The 16,257-nt window shown below is 48.2% G+C and overlaps 1 protein-coding gene across 1 annotated transcript in view; it reads left to right on the top strand.

The window, feature by feature from the left end:
* Positions 1-16,257, top strand: part of LOC140395340 (proton channel OTOP3-like) — a 128,789-nt gene that overhangs the window by 79,541 nt on the left and 32,991 nt on the right. The window contains exon 5 of the mRNA XM_072482980.1: positions 9,041-9,960. Coding sequence (XP_072339081.1) covers positions 9,041-9,960 — 920 coding nt within the window. The remainder of the gene's footprint in view (positions 1-9,040; positions 9,961-16,257) is intronic.

Raw genomic sequence — 16,257 nt, 5'->3', positions numbered from 1 at the left:
CAGTGAGAAAGCCCGATGGATCATGGTGACTGACCATCGATTACCGGGAACACAACAAAGTCACCCCCGCAGCAGCCCCCACGATAGCCACAAGTCCCGAGACCATGCTCAAACAGGAACTCAACTCACGATACTTTATGGTTTCGGACGTCAGTAATGGATTCTGGTCCATTCCATTGGCAAAAGCGTGCCAAGACAAATTTGCCTTCACTTTTAAAGTGCAGCAGTACACGTGGACATGCCTTCCACAAGGATTCCACAACTCCCCCTCCATTTTCCACCGGCAGTTGGCAAATGGTTTATCAAACTTTTCTCGCCCTGAATGTCTGGTCCAGTATGTGGACGACCTATTACTGCAGACAGACACCAAGGCAGAGCACATCGAGCTTCTGGCCGAACTCCTGGAACTCCTACAGAAAATTGGTTGTAAAGTCAACCCCAAAAAGGCCCAGATTTTGGAAAACAAGGTGATATGTTTGGGTACGATTATCACACATGGTAAACGTGAGATCGAGCATAAAAGGATTGACTTGATTGCCAAATTGCCCCTTCCCTAGAATGTTTCAGCCCTCCGGTCATTTTTAGGACTGGTTGGCTACTGCCGAAACCACATTGACGGTTTCGCCAGCAAGGCAGCACCCCTCTCGGAACTCCTAAAGAAAGGAGCCCCTTGGGAATGGCTTCCGCAGCATACGGATGCTGTGGACTCTTTGAAAAGAGCACTCATTGCAGCCCCCGCACTACAAGTTCCAGACCAGCTTTCCTCCTATGCGATAGAGGTAGCTAGCACAGACCGCACCCTTTCGGCCGTGCTCCTCCAGGAACGGCACGAACAGTTAAGAGCCGTGGCTTACACCTCCAGAGTTTTAGATGCTGTGGAGCAGGGATTTTCAGCCTGTGAAAGGCACCTGCTCGCAGTATTCTGGGCAGTTCAGTATTTTTCTTACATAACCGGACTAAACCCCATCACAATCCTCACAGAACACCCCCCCCCCCCCACCCAACTTTTACTTGACGGACGACTTAAGGACAGTACAGTCAGTCAAATAAGAGCAGCCAGATGGACCCTTCTTTTGCAGGGACGGGACATCACTGTTAAAAGGACCAAGACCCACACTTTCTTAGCAGATAACCTACAGTACCCAGGCTGCCCCTATGAATATGAAATCATCTCACCACACCACAACACAGGCCCCTTTATTGCGAAAACACCCCCCAGAAAGATAGGTAGTCCAACCCAGAGCCCCAAGCACACAGACATGTGCCAACCCATAAGAATATATGTGGATGGATCTTCCACAACATTAGAAGGGAAGTGCATAACAGGATGCGGCATTAATGTTGAGGACGCGCAGGGACGTGCCCTAGAAGAAATAGTAATAAAACTTCCAAGACACTTAGGCGCACAGACGGCAGAACTAGCAGCCGTGGCGTACATTGTAGAACACCCAGATTCCTTCCCCAGCCCAGCAGACATATACTCGGAAAGCCTCTATGTCTGCAACAGCCTTACAGAGTTCCTACCCCTGTGGAAAGCAAGAGGATTTATTTCCGCAGACGGAAAACCCCTCCCCTCAACCCCATTGCTCCGTCACATTTTAGAAAAAGCCCAGGGCAGGACTTTTGGAACAGTTAAAGTTCGAAGTCACCATCGTTCCTCCCGCCCTGGAAATGTAAAGGCCGACGCACTGGCAAAAGCAGGTTCCAGGCACGGATATTTTTGGACACCCCCCGAAAGCGCACCAGTGAATGCAGTTCAGGTCTCGCAGACTAATATCGAGGATCTAGTGCAGGCCCAGAAGCAGGATAGCAATCTCAGGGAGATTTTGAAAAGAAAATTTACGGCACCTTATGATAGATTTAAAAATGCACTGACCAGACATGACGGTGTGGTGTTAAAAGACACCCTTTATGTGGTTCCTGAACATGACAGAAATCAGCTCATTTGTTTGTTCCATGACAGTCATGGACATCAGGGAATTGATGCCACTACAGCCCACCTCAGGCAGCTCTGTTGGTGGCCAAGTTTAAAAGAAGACGTAACGCACTACGTTGAGAATTGCCTCATCTGTGCCAGAACAATCCGGACAGGTACGCAAAGAAAGCTCAACTTAGCCACACCCGCCCCGTTAACGGCCCCTGGACTAATCTCCAGATCGATTTTATAGGACCATTGCCCCCTTGCAGGAATGGTTACAAGTACGTATTAGTCGTCATAGACACTTTCACGAAATGGGTAGAGGCATTCCCATCCAGAACTAACACGGCAAAGACCACAGCCAAGATCTTAACCCACCACATCTTTACGAAATGGGGACTCCCCCGCAGCATTGAATCCGACCAAGCTTCCCATTTTACGGGACGTGTCATGAAGAACGTCCTCACAATATTTGGCATTACCCAAAAATTCCACATCGCATACCACCCCCAATCCAGTGGTATCGTGGAGCGCATGAATCGGACCCTAAAAGCTACCCTCCGAAAAATGGTCCAGCAAAACAACACCACTTGGGATTCAGTCCTCCCTTTTGCGCTGATGCTTTTGCGAAATACAGTTTCAACATCTACAGCTTACACCCCACACACTCTCACGACCGGACACCCCATAAAAGGCACAGAATTTTTATTAGGATTAGATTTGACCAGCCCCGAAGTGACGGCCCTCACACACGAGAAAGCAGTAGAACAACTGGTAGAGAATGTTAAAACGGCTCAGCTGGCAGCCACGGTACGATTAGGCACACGAAAGAAACAGAGCAAGGCCTGTTTCGATAAGACAGTACATGCGACTGAGTTCAGTGTAGGACAGCAAGTCATGCTCTCCATATACAACCCCAGCACATTCCTGTCACCTAAATATTTGGGTCCGTACTCCATTGCGGACAAAGTAAGCCCCTCCGTGTACAAAATAAAGTTCCCCAACGGAAAGACTGCGTGGTTCCATATTAACCAGCTTAAGGCATATGGACCACAGTCGAACCACACACACCACGTCATGCTCGACGTAGCAGACCACGCCCCTCCCACAGCCAACGTAACCCTACCCTCCCCCAACACGTCCAGCCCAGCCACGGACTCAACCCCGACTCCACCCCCGAACTATACACTCTGCCCACAGACAGCAGCAGCAGCGACAGCGACTGTGACACAGACAATAGCCACAGCACGCCTCCCTACTATCCCCATACATCAGGCCCCACACCCAGCGAATCTGAGCACGATTCGAGTGATCCCTTCATGATCACTTTCCTAAACAAACCCCACCACCGACCACCGACCTACAATGACGACTCCGACTCCATTCCAACAAAATTGGACACATCCTTTTGGCACCGGGACAATTCATTCAGACTCGTCCGGAATGACGAGATGGATCCCAAATCACACCATGCAGCCCTATCCACCCTTATACATTCGAGAGTTTGGCATCCGGGAGAAGATGACGACTTTGAGTCTGACTCCCAAAGCGGGAACCCCTTTGCGACCCTGTTCGCAACCGATAACTGAGGTGTCCAGATGATGTTTTAAAAAGGAACCGCTTGGGAGAAAACGGTGTCCTTTCTGATGGAACCTGCAGCATGTTTAATGTTGTTTGTAGTGGTATTGTTAAATGATGTTTGTAAGATCAAAAAAAAATTTTCACGGCCCCACACCACCACCCTTCTGACGCTCACTGGCAGTCAGAGAAACTAGTTTGTCCCGGACGCTAGTTCAGAGGAACTCGTCTGTCGACAGAAAAACAGACCCCTGTTCATAACTGCCCTTCTGGTTTAAAGGTAGAACCAATACGGCAACCCCCCCACGATGACTACATTTTTGCCCGTTCTTGCCGGTTGCTCAGGCAGTGGAGAAACGGCATTGGTCTCCACCCTGCCTGAGGACCCCCCTCTGGTCAGCTACACTCGGATAGAGCACACACAGCATTGGTCGCCGTCCTACCCAGGGATTCCATCCAATTCTTACCCGGCGCGGCCCATACGCACCTCATTCGGCACTTTTGGTTCAAAACGTTTTGTTTTGTTTCAGGCGACCCTTAGGTTGCCATCCCTATGCTATTTACATCCTCAAACATTGGGATGGTAAATCGCACAGCCTGCGAGACGGCTCGCACCGGTTCACTATTTTTAAGTGTGTCTTGTCCGGAATATTCGGTTTAAAAAAAAAAAATGAGGGAGTCACACATGGTGACAAATTGTAAAGGGAGAATTGGCACTGAAGGACAAACATACTAACAGACGAGATATTAAACCAAGATAGTAACAGACACTATGCTTGATCCCACAGAACCCCAGAAGCTCCAGCGAAGAGAAGAGAAGAGAAAGACGAAGAACCATGAGGACATCCTCCGTGTTGCTCATCACCCTAATGAACATTTGGTTGCGCGCGAATGCGAACCCCCTGACCCCAACCCCCCCCAGCCGTTAATGATTCACTTCCCCATAGCACCCAGAGCCCAGTCACAAGCGATACCACACCATCTTGGTGTGACAGGTTTATAACCTGGTACTCCCTGTCCTACTTAAAAGAATCCCTACTAGTATTGGCCATACTCTGCTGCATCGTGCAGACTATTCGTCTGAGGAAATGGCGAAGGAGAGCCTCCCGCGCTCGCACCCTGGTATATAGCATAAGATCCCCGATTTTCGGTTATGACCAGACCCTCGACCCCCGCGATCTATAATAAAGAACATTCGTTTGCGGTTTTTTTGTGAATAAAGAAATGTGTTTCATGAGCGACTGTACAATCCTGAGCTTGACTGCCAAGCCAGGAAAAACGTGAATAATGCTGCTATGATTTTGTTTGTATCATTAAGCACGTTAGTATGATTGAATGTTTGAGTGAGTGTAGTTTATTGAGGATAGTTAGAGGTACCGTTTTTTTATTTTGTAATGCATGTCCCTGTTTTGACATAGCGCCACTTAGAATTGTCAGTTAAAAATGTTCTTGCATTTTATGGTCAGTGTAGAGGCCATAGAAGAGTGCTCGCTCTGGGTCAGGGAATGAAGACAACGCAGTTATGTGATCCTTCACGCTTTGCGTTAGGATCACAAGGAGGAAGTGTAGCCACCTGAGGTGGCCACTTCCCAAATTAAAATGGAGAACCGCAAAGGCTGAAGGGAAATTCAGCCAACACAGGCAAAAACTAGCAGGTGCAAGTTTACTGTGCATTAGACTCTGCAGAAACCCAGACAGCATCGATACAATCAGCCATCTGCATAGTAATGTAGCAGCCATCTACATAGTAATGAGCAATCCCCGGGAACAATCAAAACATTTTAAGGTAAACAAGGCCAAGCCAGACTCCTCGGCGCCAGCAGGAGCCAACACGAAAGAGGTTAATGGACACTTAAATACCGCCCAACAATCAGAGAACAGCTCCAGTATTGGAGAAATCGAACCAAGCGATTGGAACGAAGTCCAATCACTTGGAACCAGGTACGGGGTCCGCCCCGAAGGGCGGGAAGCCCCTGGGGACTATAAAGTAAAGTCCCCAAGTTCAAATCGTCCTTCTTGACAAGGTCACTCAGCAACGCGAAGCAACCCCAGAGAGTGAACTGTCTGGCGGCCTCCAAGAAAGTAAGTCTTAAATCAACGCTCGCTACGAGATAGGTGCTCCTAGCTACCAGTCCATACCAGCTTTTGAATCCCGCAGACTCAGAACCCGAACAAAAGGCCATTTGTTCCCCTGACCTGGTGGGCCAGTCCGAAGCTAAGTATAGGCCTGTTAGTTATAGAAATAGCCTAGAAAGTAGAGTTTATGCATGAGTAGCGATTTACTGTGTATAATAAATGTGTATTGATTTGAATCTTACTAATTGGTGTGTTGAGTTATTGATCATTACTTGAATTTGAATCTCGTTGCGGTATCATAAAGATACCTGGCAACTCTAGAGCAAAGGTTATAAAACAGAGCCAATTGAACCAACCAAAAGTTAGCAACAATGGTTATGTGGTGAAATGGCGATTATGACAATATAGTTGGTTGCTGAAATAGTGAGATGGCAAGATGGTAATGTGGTGAGATGGCAATATGATGAGATGGTTATATGGTGAGATGGCGATATGGTGAGATGGCGATATGGTGAGATGGCGATCTGGTGAGATGGCGATATGGTGAGATGGCAATATGGTAAGATGGCGATATGGTGAGGTGGCCATATCGTGAGGTGGTGATAAGGTGAGGTGGAAATATGGTGAGGTGGTGATCGATAGGGTGAGGTGGCGATATGGCGATGTGTTGAGATAGCAACATGGTTTTGTGGTGAAATAGCGATAATGGCAATATAGTTGGTTGCTAAAATAGTCAGATGGCAAGATGGTAAGATGGCAATATGATGAGATGGGTATATGGTGAAATGATATGGTGAGATGGCGATTTGGTGCGATGGCGATATGGTGAGATGTCGATATGGTGAGATGGTTATATGGTGAGATGGTTATATGGTAAGATGGTGATATGATGAGATGGTTATATGGTTAGGTGGTTATATGGTGAGATGGCGATATGGTGAAAGGGCAACATGGTGAGTTGGTTATATGGTGAGATGGTTATATGGTGAGGTGGTTATATGGTGAGATGGCGATGTGGTGATATGGTTGTATGGTGAGATGGCGATATGGTGATAGTGATATGGTGAGATAGCGGTATGGTGATGTGATGAGATGGTTGAATGGTGAGATTGCGAGTTGATGGTATGGTAATATGGTGAGATGGCGATGTGGTGAGATGGTAATATAGTGAGATGGTGGGATCGTGAGATGGTGACATGGGAAGGTGGCAATATGGTGAGATAGCAATATGATGAGATGACAATATGGTGAGATGGCAATATGATGAGATGTTGAGATGGCAATTATGGTGTGATTATGAGATGGCAATATGGTGAGATGGTGATATGGCAATATGGTGAGATGTTGAGATGGTGAGATGTTGAGATGGCGATATGGTATGATTGTGAGATGGCGATATGGTGAGATGGCGATATGGTGAGATGACAATATGGTGAGATGGCGATATGGTGAGATGTTGAGAGGGCGATATGGTGAGACGGCAATATGGTGAGATGTTGAGAGGGCGATATGGTGAGGTGGCAATATGGTGAGATGTTGAGATGGCGATATGGTGAGATGGCAATATGGTGAGATGTTGAGAGGGCGATATGGTGAGATGGCAATATGGTGAGATGTTGAGAGGGCGATATGGTGAGATGGCAATATGGTGAGATGTTGAGATGGCGATATGGTGTGATTGTGAGATGGTGATATGGTGAGATGTTGAGATGGCGATATGTTGAGATGGCGATATGGTTATATGGTGTGATTGTGAGATGGCGATATGGTGAGATGGTTATATGGTGTGATTGTGAGATAGTGGTATGGTGATATGGTGAGATGGTGAGATGTTGAGATGGCGATATGGTGAGATGGTTATATGGTGATATAGTGAAATGGCAGTTTGGTGACATGGCAGTATGATGAGATGGAGGTATGGTGATATGGTGAGATGGCAGTATGGTGAGATGGAGGTATGGTGAGATGGAGGTATGGTGAGATGGAGGTATGGTGAGATGGAGGTATGGTGAGATGGAGGTATGGCGAGATGGAGGTATGGTGAGATGGAGGTATGGGGAGGTGAAGGTATGGTGAGATGAAGGTATGGTGAGATGAAGGTATGGTGAGGTGGCGATATGATGAGATGGCGCGATGTCGTTATGGTGAGATGGCAATATGGTGAGATGACAATATGGTGAGATGGCGATATGGTGAGATGTTGAGAGGGCGATATGGTGAGATGGCAATATGGTGAGATGTTGAGATGGTGATATGGCAATATGGTGAGATGTTGAGATGGCGATATGGTGTGATTGTGAGATGGTGATATGGTGAGATGGTGATATGGTGAGATGGCAATATGGTGAGATGTCGATATGTTGAGATGGCGATATGGTTATATGGTGTGATTGTGAGATGGCGATATGGTGAGATGGTTATATGGTGGTATAGTGAGATGGCAGTTTGGTGACATGGCAGTATGATGAGATGGAGGTATGGTGATATGGTGAGATGGCAGTATGGTGACATGGCGATATGGTGAGATGCAGGTATGGTGAGATGCAGGTATGGTGAGATGCAGGTATGGTGAGATGCAGGTATGGTGAGATGGAGGTATGGCGAGATGGAGGTATGGTGAGATGGAGGTATGGGGAGGTGAAGGTATGGTGAGATGAAGGTATGGTGAGATGAAGGTATGGTGAGGTGGCGATATGATGAGATGGCGCGATGTCGTTATGGTGAGATGGCAATATGGTGAGATGACAATATGGTGAGATGGCGATATGGTGAGATGTTGAGAGGGCGATATGGTGAGATGGCAATATGGTGAGATGTTGAGATGGTGATATGGCAATATGGTGAGATGTTGAGATGGCGATATGGTGTGATTGTGAGATGGTGATATGGTGAGATGGTGATATGGTGAGATGGCAATATGGTGAGATGTCGATATGTTGAGATGGCGATATGGTTATATGGTGTGATTGTGAGATGGCGATATGGTGAGATGGTTATATGGTGGTATAGTGAGATGGCAGTTTGGTGACATGGCAGTATGATGAGATGGAGGTATGGTGATATGGTGAGATGGCAGTATGGTGACATGGCGATATGGTGAGATGGAGGTATGGTGAGATGCAGGTATGGTGAGATGGAGGTATGGTGAGATGGAGGTATGGTGAGATGGAGGTATGGTGGGATGGAGGTATGGTGAGGTGAAGGTATGGTGAGGTGGCCGTATGGTGAGGTGGCATTATGGTGAGATGGCGATATGGCGATATGATGAGATGGCGCGATGTCGTTATAGTGAGATGGCGGATTGCTGAGATGAAGTGGGAGGAGGCTCGTGTGGAAGATAAATAGCAGCACAGATCAGTTGGCATTTCTGTGTCGTAATTTAATGTATCGCAACAGAGGATGGATACAATGAAAATAGTGGAAATATTTCCTGTGATTTAACTTATGAAATTTAATTTGTCTTCATAGATTACATGAATATTACAGCCTCCAGCTGTCAGAGCAAGCTGTGCACCATTTTTCGAAAGTCCGTTGTTATCATGTACCCTTTTAACATCGAGTACTACCTCATCTCCTCTACCATGCTATACATCATGTGGACAAATGTTGGACGGATCACTGACCATCACGTAACTCATGCAAATTACAAGTTCAGAAGTTATGGCCTTGTTTTGGGACCACTGCTGGGGACAGTGCCGATAATCATTGGAATGTGTATGTTCATCATGTATCAGATAGAGGTTTCAACTGATTCTTCACAGCCTAAGCCCTTTGAGAAGTTATATGCATTCCACATTGTCTTGCTCTCTGTAATGTCACTTTGCTCTCTGGCTGGTACAGCTGTCCACAGGTGGGAGGACAGAAATGTTGACAGCAAGGAGAACCCAACACGTAGTCTGGATGTGGTTCTGCTGCAGATAGCTGCACTCGGAGAATTGTGCATCTCATATTTCTCCATTGTGGCCGTTGTGTCCACCCACCTCAGGCAGTCCATGGATGTTCTCAATCTCACCTACTCTGTCTTCATGATCATCGAACATGTGCTGCAGAACCTCTTCATTATTGAGGGTTTGCACAGACAACTTGGTGCAGAGGAGCTTGGTTTGAGCTCTGGAGAGATGAGTGAGAAGATCCTCACCACTGACCCTCAGCACGAGACATTTCCCTTAGAGATAGTTCCTGATGTCCATGAACCCACAGCAGCAACATTAAACACAAATACTGATGGACAAGATGAGCTGAGTGATGCTAATACAGTGATGAACTGTTCAACCAAACTGGACTTGAGGAAAAGCTCCCAAATATCGCTTCAAACACCCAGCAAACTCAATTGGAAAAGGAAATTCCTGAAGGAAATCTCTATATTTATGATCATGTGCAACCTAATAGTAAGTTACCATTGGCTTCTGTTATTACAATTTTCCTCCCTACCCCGCTTATCCTGGGCTAGCTGATAGTCCACATGTTCTGGCAAATGCCCCTACCCATGTTTTGGCTGGCAGATGCATTAGATACAAACAATGGGTGGCACGGCGGCACAGTGGTTAGCACTGCAGCCTCAAAGAGCCAGGGGCCCGGGTTCAATTCCGGTCTGAGGTCACTGAGTGGAGTTTGTACTTTCTCCCAGTGTCTGCATGGGTTTCCTCGGGTGTTCCGGTTTCTTCCCAAAGGTGTACGGGTCAGGTGGATTGGCCGTGATAAATTGCCCCTTAGTATCCAGGGATGTGTGGGTTAGGTTATGGGGTTACGGGGATAGGGCTGGGTGGATGGGTGAGTGGACATGGGTGGAATACTTTTTCGAAGGGTTGCTGCAGACTCGATGGGGCGAATGGCCTCCTTCTGCACTGTCGGGATTCTATGAAATTCTAAGGGGAGGCCTCTCGAGTCTTTTCCTCCATTATCTGCACAGAGGCAGCACAGACGTGCTGGCCCAAATGGCCTCCTCTTCTGTTGTAACCGTTCTATGATTTTATGACTGATCTTTATCTCAACTCCATTTATCCACTTTTAAACCAAAGTGCTTGATACCCTCACCCAACAAAAATCTATCCATCTCAAGTTTTGAAGGTTCCAATTGACAAACATCAGCAGCATTTTTGAGGGAAGGCAGAAGACCTCCAGGTTTCCACTACACTTTGTGTAGAGAAGCGCCTTCTGATTCCACACCTGATTGGTCTAACCATATTTAAGGTTTGTTTGAGCTCCCTCTGCCAGAGAAAACGGTTTCTCTGTAACTACACCACTGTATTCTTTTAGCATTTTAAACACCCCTTCACCTTCCACAATCAAGAGAATAGTTTATGTAACTCATTCTCATAATGGTTCCCTTCAAGCCCTGGTATCATTTTGAAATACATTCAGCAAGAGCAGTCACAACCTTCTGCACTAGAGAATTCCAGACATTCGCAACATTTTGAGTAACAAAATGTCTTCCCTAAATGGTTAACCCCTGATCCTGAGACCGTGCTCCCATGGTCGAGATTGCCCAGACAGGGGAAATAACCTCTGAGCCCGCCCTGTGAAACCCCTTCAGAATTCTGAAGCTTGTACATTGCCTCTCATTTTTCTAAACCGCAGAGAATATCGACCCAATTTACTCAGCCTCTCATCATAGGACAAACCCCCCTCATACCAGGGACCAATCCACACCTTCGCTGTGCCTCTGGCAATGCAAGTAAATCCTTCCACAAACATGGAGACAAAAAGGGCACATAGTGTTACAGTTGTCGTCTCACTAAAGCCCCTTATGATTACAGCAAGACTATTCGAGGAATGCACTACAGACGTCAAATAGAGTAAACAATCCCAAGTCAAAGTGAACCATCAAAAATTATCAGGTCAGTTACAAAACCTGGGTTTATTCCTGTACTCCAATCCCCTTAAAGACCAACATGTCATTTGCCTTCCCAACTGTTTGCTGTTCTGAATACTAACTCTCCATACATCCTTTGAGAATCAACATTTAAAAGGTGATGCCTTCTTAAAAAAATTCTGTTTTCAATGCTTACTACCAAAGTGAATAACCTCACACTGCAGCCATCTCAGTTGGCCACCTGCAAAGGACCATGGGAATTATGGCCAACCCAGGACTCAGACAGACTCAGACCTTGTGTGTGTATTTGCAACCCAGACAGCTAGATGCAATCGAAACGCCCGCTCGTTTGCATTCTAATGGCCCATTTCCCCAGAACAAAAGAACTGTACTCAGGTAACCGATACAGATACAGACTAATCGGTGCCACTCCCTTTACTCGGGGAGCCCAAACCGCAAGGTCAATGACCGCTAAGGACACGCCCAGCTATCAAGGCCCCTTTATTGGCCAAAATCGAAGGCAGTGATCGAAGCCTGTCGAATTATTGGGTCCAAGGTAAGGACCGCCCCAAAGAGCGTGAAATCCCAGAGGGATAAGAAGAGACACGGTCATGTGTACGGTCTCTCTTGGATCCGGCCTATGCCAACCCAAGTGCAGCATAACGACCAGATAGACAAGTTCAAGACCAACGATCGCTACCAGATGGATGAGCCCAGCAGAAACAGAGCCACTTCTTCCACCCAGCCACGTAAGATCCGGACAAAACATGGAGACAAAAAGGCCTTGTCCATCTGCATAGAGCCGGTTGTCCTGAAGTTAAGTATAGGTTATTGTAGTTGTTAGGTGTAGTTTAACTTGTAGTGTTTTGTGTTGCATGTCGAAGTAATCCTTGTGTGTAAATAAACCATCTTTGAACTTGAACTGACTAACTGGATGTGTGGTCCTTTGATCGATATCCGGTAAAGCCTTGTGGTGGTATCATTTGATACCTGGCGACTCCAAAGAGCATCATTATTAATTGGCAACATTATTGGTGCCGATTGGCAACATTATTGCCGACATCTGACGGGACTCGAATTGGAAGTGATTTTGTCACTCCGAGAGAACCCACAAACTTTGAAATCCAATTGCGTGAAAGAGAAAGAACCACAAGTGCAAGCCCATATCGACCAAATCACCAAATTTCAGAAGTGTGCACTAACCTGCATGCGTACTAACAGGTATATAAGGTAAACTCGTTAGATTGTGTCAAAACTATCGAGGGAATTGTGAACCGGAAAATAGCTTAGGCCATACCCACTGTTCAAATCGCCGCCTTATCCCCCTGTCCCAAATTAACGATAGGAAACAGAGATTAAAAGTAGAGCTAGAGAGATTAGAAGCAATGGCCACAAAAGCAATGGAATGTTTAATGAACCCACAGGAACCCAAGGTCGCAGCGACCAACAGAGCAGAGCAGTGCCCCATTTGGGAAGAAGAGTTGAGGAAGTATTTAAAGGGGAAAGGTCCCTTTGGTCCGATTGTTGTTCAAATGAAGAGTCAGGTCCAGGAAGCAAAGGACAAACTTGGTGGGACAACCTAACCGAGGTGCATAAGAAAAATGCAGTGAAATTGCGAAAGCCAATGGCAATAGTGTCCTGTTTGGCACAGTTGCGAGGCACAGAGGAGGTCATGAGAACGCTCCGCAGGCAGATAGTTGAGAAAGAGGAGAAGAATGAGGGAAACAATAGTGAAAGCGAAAAGATTATTTAAAAAATATATATATTTTTATTAAAGGTTTTTAACAACACAATTTTTTCACCTTACAACCAATAACCACCCCCCGTAACAAAATACGCAAAATCACCCTGAGCAAGATATATACATGGCAAGATGGTATATTTACATAGCTTTATACACTGGCTCTTGGCCGCACGTGCCATTTCTCCCCACCCTCCATGCCATCTCCCGCTCGTCCATCCCCTCAAACAGTCTCTCGTTCCCCCCTCCCTCCTCCTCCTCCTCTCCACCCCCCCCCCCACCCCCCCCCCCCCCCCGCCCCGGGTTGCTGCTGCTGCTGACCGACCTTCCTCTAACGCTCCGCGAGATATTCTAGGAACGGTTGCCACCGCCTGTAGAACCCCTGCGCAGACCCTCTCAAAGCAAACTTAATCCTCTCCAATTTTATGAACCAGCCATATCATTTATCCAGGCCTCCAGGCTGGGGGGCTTCGCCTCCTTCCACAATAGCAAGACCCTTCGCCGGGCTACTAGGGACGCAAAGGCCAGAATGCCGGCCTCCTTCGCCTCCTGTACTCCCGGCTCATCCACTACTCCAAATATTGCTAGCCCCCAGCTTGGCTTGACCCGGACTTTCACCACCTGGGATATTACTCCCGCCACTCCTCTCCAGTACCCCTCCAATGCCGGGCATGACCAAAACATATGGACATGGTTCGCCGGGCTCCCTGAACATCTTTCACATCTATCCTCTACCCCAAAGAACCTACTCAACCTCGCCCCCGTCAGGTGCGCTCTGTGAACCACCTTAAATTGTATCAGACTGAGCCTGGCACATGAGGAGGAGGTATTAACCCTACCCAGGGCGTCATCCCATAGCCCTTCCTCAATCTCCTCCCCCAGCTCCTCCTCCCATTTACCTTTCAACTCTTCTACTAGCGCTTCCCCCTCTTCTTTCATCTCTTGGTATATTTCCGACACCTTGCCCTCCCCGACCCATGCCCCCGAAATCACCCTATCTTGTACTTCTTGTGCCGGGAGCAACGGAAATTCCCTCACCTGTCGCCTCACAAAAGCCCTCACCTGCATATATATAAAGGCATTTCCCAGGGGTAACTCAAATTTCTCCTCCAGTGCCCCTAGGCTCGCAAATGTCCCGTCAATTAACAGGTCCCCCATTCTTCTAATCCCCTCCCGATGCCAGCCTTGGAACCCCCCCGTCCATCTTCCCCGGGATAAACCGGTGGTTACCCCTGATCGGGGACCACACCGATGCTCCCGTTGCACCCCTGTGCCTTCTCCACTGGCCCCAGATCCTTAGTGTTGCCGCCACCACCGGGCTTGTGGTGTATTTTGTCGGCGAGAGCGGCAGCGGTGCCGTTACCAACGCCCCCAGGCTCGTTCCTTTACAGGACGCCATCTCCATCCTCTTCCATGCCGCCCCCTCTCCCTCCATGACCCACTTGCGGATCATCGCCACGTTTGCTTCCCAGTAGTAGCTCCCTAGGTACCTCCTCGGTCCCTATCGCGTTCCAGGAACCCTCTCCTAACCCCCGGGGTCTTATTTGCCCACACAAACCCCATAATACTCCTACCTACTCTCTTGAAAAAGCCCTTGGTAATCACAATGGGGAGGCACTGAAACACAAACAAAATACTCGGAAGGACCACCATTTTGGCCGACTGCACTCTACCCGCCAGCGAGAGCGGTAACATGTCCCATCTTTTAAAATCCTCCTCCATTTGCTCCACCAACCTCGTCAAATTCAGTTTATGTAGGGCCCCCCAACTCCTGGCTATCTGGATCCCCAGATACCGAAAACTCCTCTCCGCCCTCCTCAGCGGCAAGTCCCCTATCTCTCTTTCTTGGTCCCCTGCCTGTAATACAAAAAGCTCACTCTTCCCTACATTAAGCTTGTAGCCCGAGAACTCCCCAAACTCCTTCAGAGTCTGCATGACCTCCACCATCCCCTCCATTGGGTCCGCCACGTATAACAGCAGGTCATCCGCGTAGAGCGATACCCGATGCTCTTCTCCCCCGCGGACTATCCCCCTCCATTTATTAGACTCCCTAAGTGATATGGCCAATGGTTCGATCGCCAGTGCAAACAACAGGGGGGACAGGGGGCACCCCTGCCTCGTCCCTCGGTACAGCCGAAAGTACTCCGACCTCCGCCAGTTCGTCACTACACTCGCCACCGGGGCGCTGTAAAGGAGCTTAAACCATCTAATAAACCCTCCCCCGAACCCAAACCTGCGCAATACCTCCCAGAGGTACTCCCACTCCACTCGGTCAAAAGCTTTTTCCGCGTCCATAGCTGTCACTATCTCCGCCTCTCCCTCCTCCGATGTCATCATTATCACGTTTAAGAGCCGCTGCACATTGGTATTTAACTGCCTGCCCTTTACGAATCCCGTTTGGTCCTCATGAATCACCCCCGGGACACAGTCCTCAATCCTGGTGGCCAATACTTTTGCCAATAGCTTAGCATCCACATTGAGGAGCGAAATCGGCCTGTATGATCCACTTTGCAGTGGATCCTTGTCTCACTTTAGAATCAAGGATATTGTCGCCTCCGACATTGTCTGGGGCAGGGTTCCCTCCTCTCTTGCCTCGTTAAAGGTCCTCACTAGTAGCGGGGCCAGCAGGTCCACATATTTTCTATAGAACTCCACCGGGAACCCGTCCGGCCCCGGGGCCTTCCCCGCCTGCATGCTCCCCAAACCCTTACTCAACTCCTCCAACCCAATTGGTGCCCCCAAACCAACCGCCTCTTGCTCCTCCACCCTCGGGAACCTCAGTTGGTCCAGGAATCGTCTCATCCCCCCTTCCCCCCCTGGGGGCTGGGATCTATACAGCTCTTCATATAAGGCCTTGAATACTTTATTTATTTTCGTTGCACTTCGAACCGTGGCTCCCCTTCCATCTTTGATTCCCCCTATTTCCCTCGCTGCCGCCCTCTTACGGAGTTGGTGCGCCAGCATCCGACTAGCCTTTTCCCCGTACTCATAGGTCGCCCCCTGCGCCTTCCTCCACTGTGCCTCCGCCTTGCCCGTGGTCAACAGGTCAAACTCTGTCTAGAGCCGTCACCTTTCCCCAAGTAATCTTTCCTCCGGGGCCTCTGCGTATCTCCTGTCCACTCGCAAGATCTC

Source organism: Scyliorhinus torazame, chromosome 18, assembly GCF_047496885.1.
Source record: "Scyliorhinus torazame isolate Kashiwa2021f chromosome 18, sScyTor2.1, whole genome shotgun sequence".
Lineage (NCBI taxonomy): Eukaryota > Metazoa > Chordata > Chondrichthyes > Carcharhiniformes > Scyliorhinidae > Scyliorhinus > Scyliorhinus torazame.
This window is presented reverse-complemented; position numbering and strand designations above follow the sequence as displayed.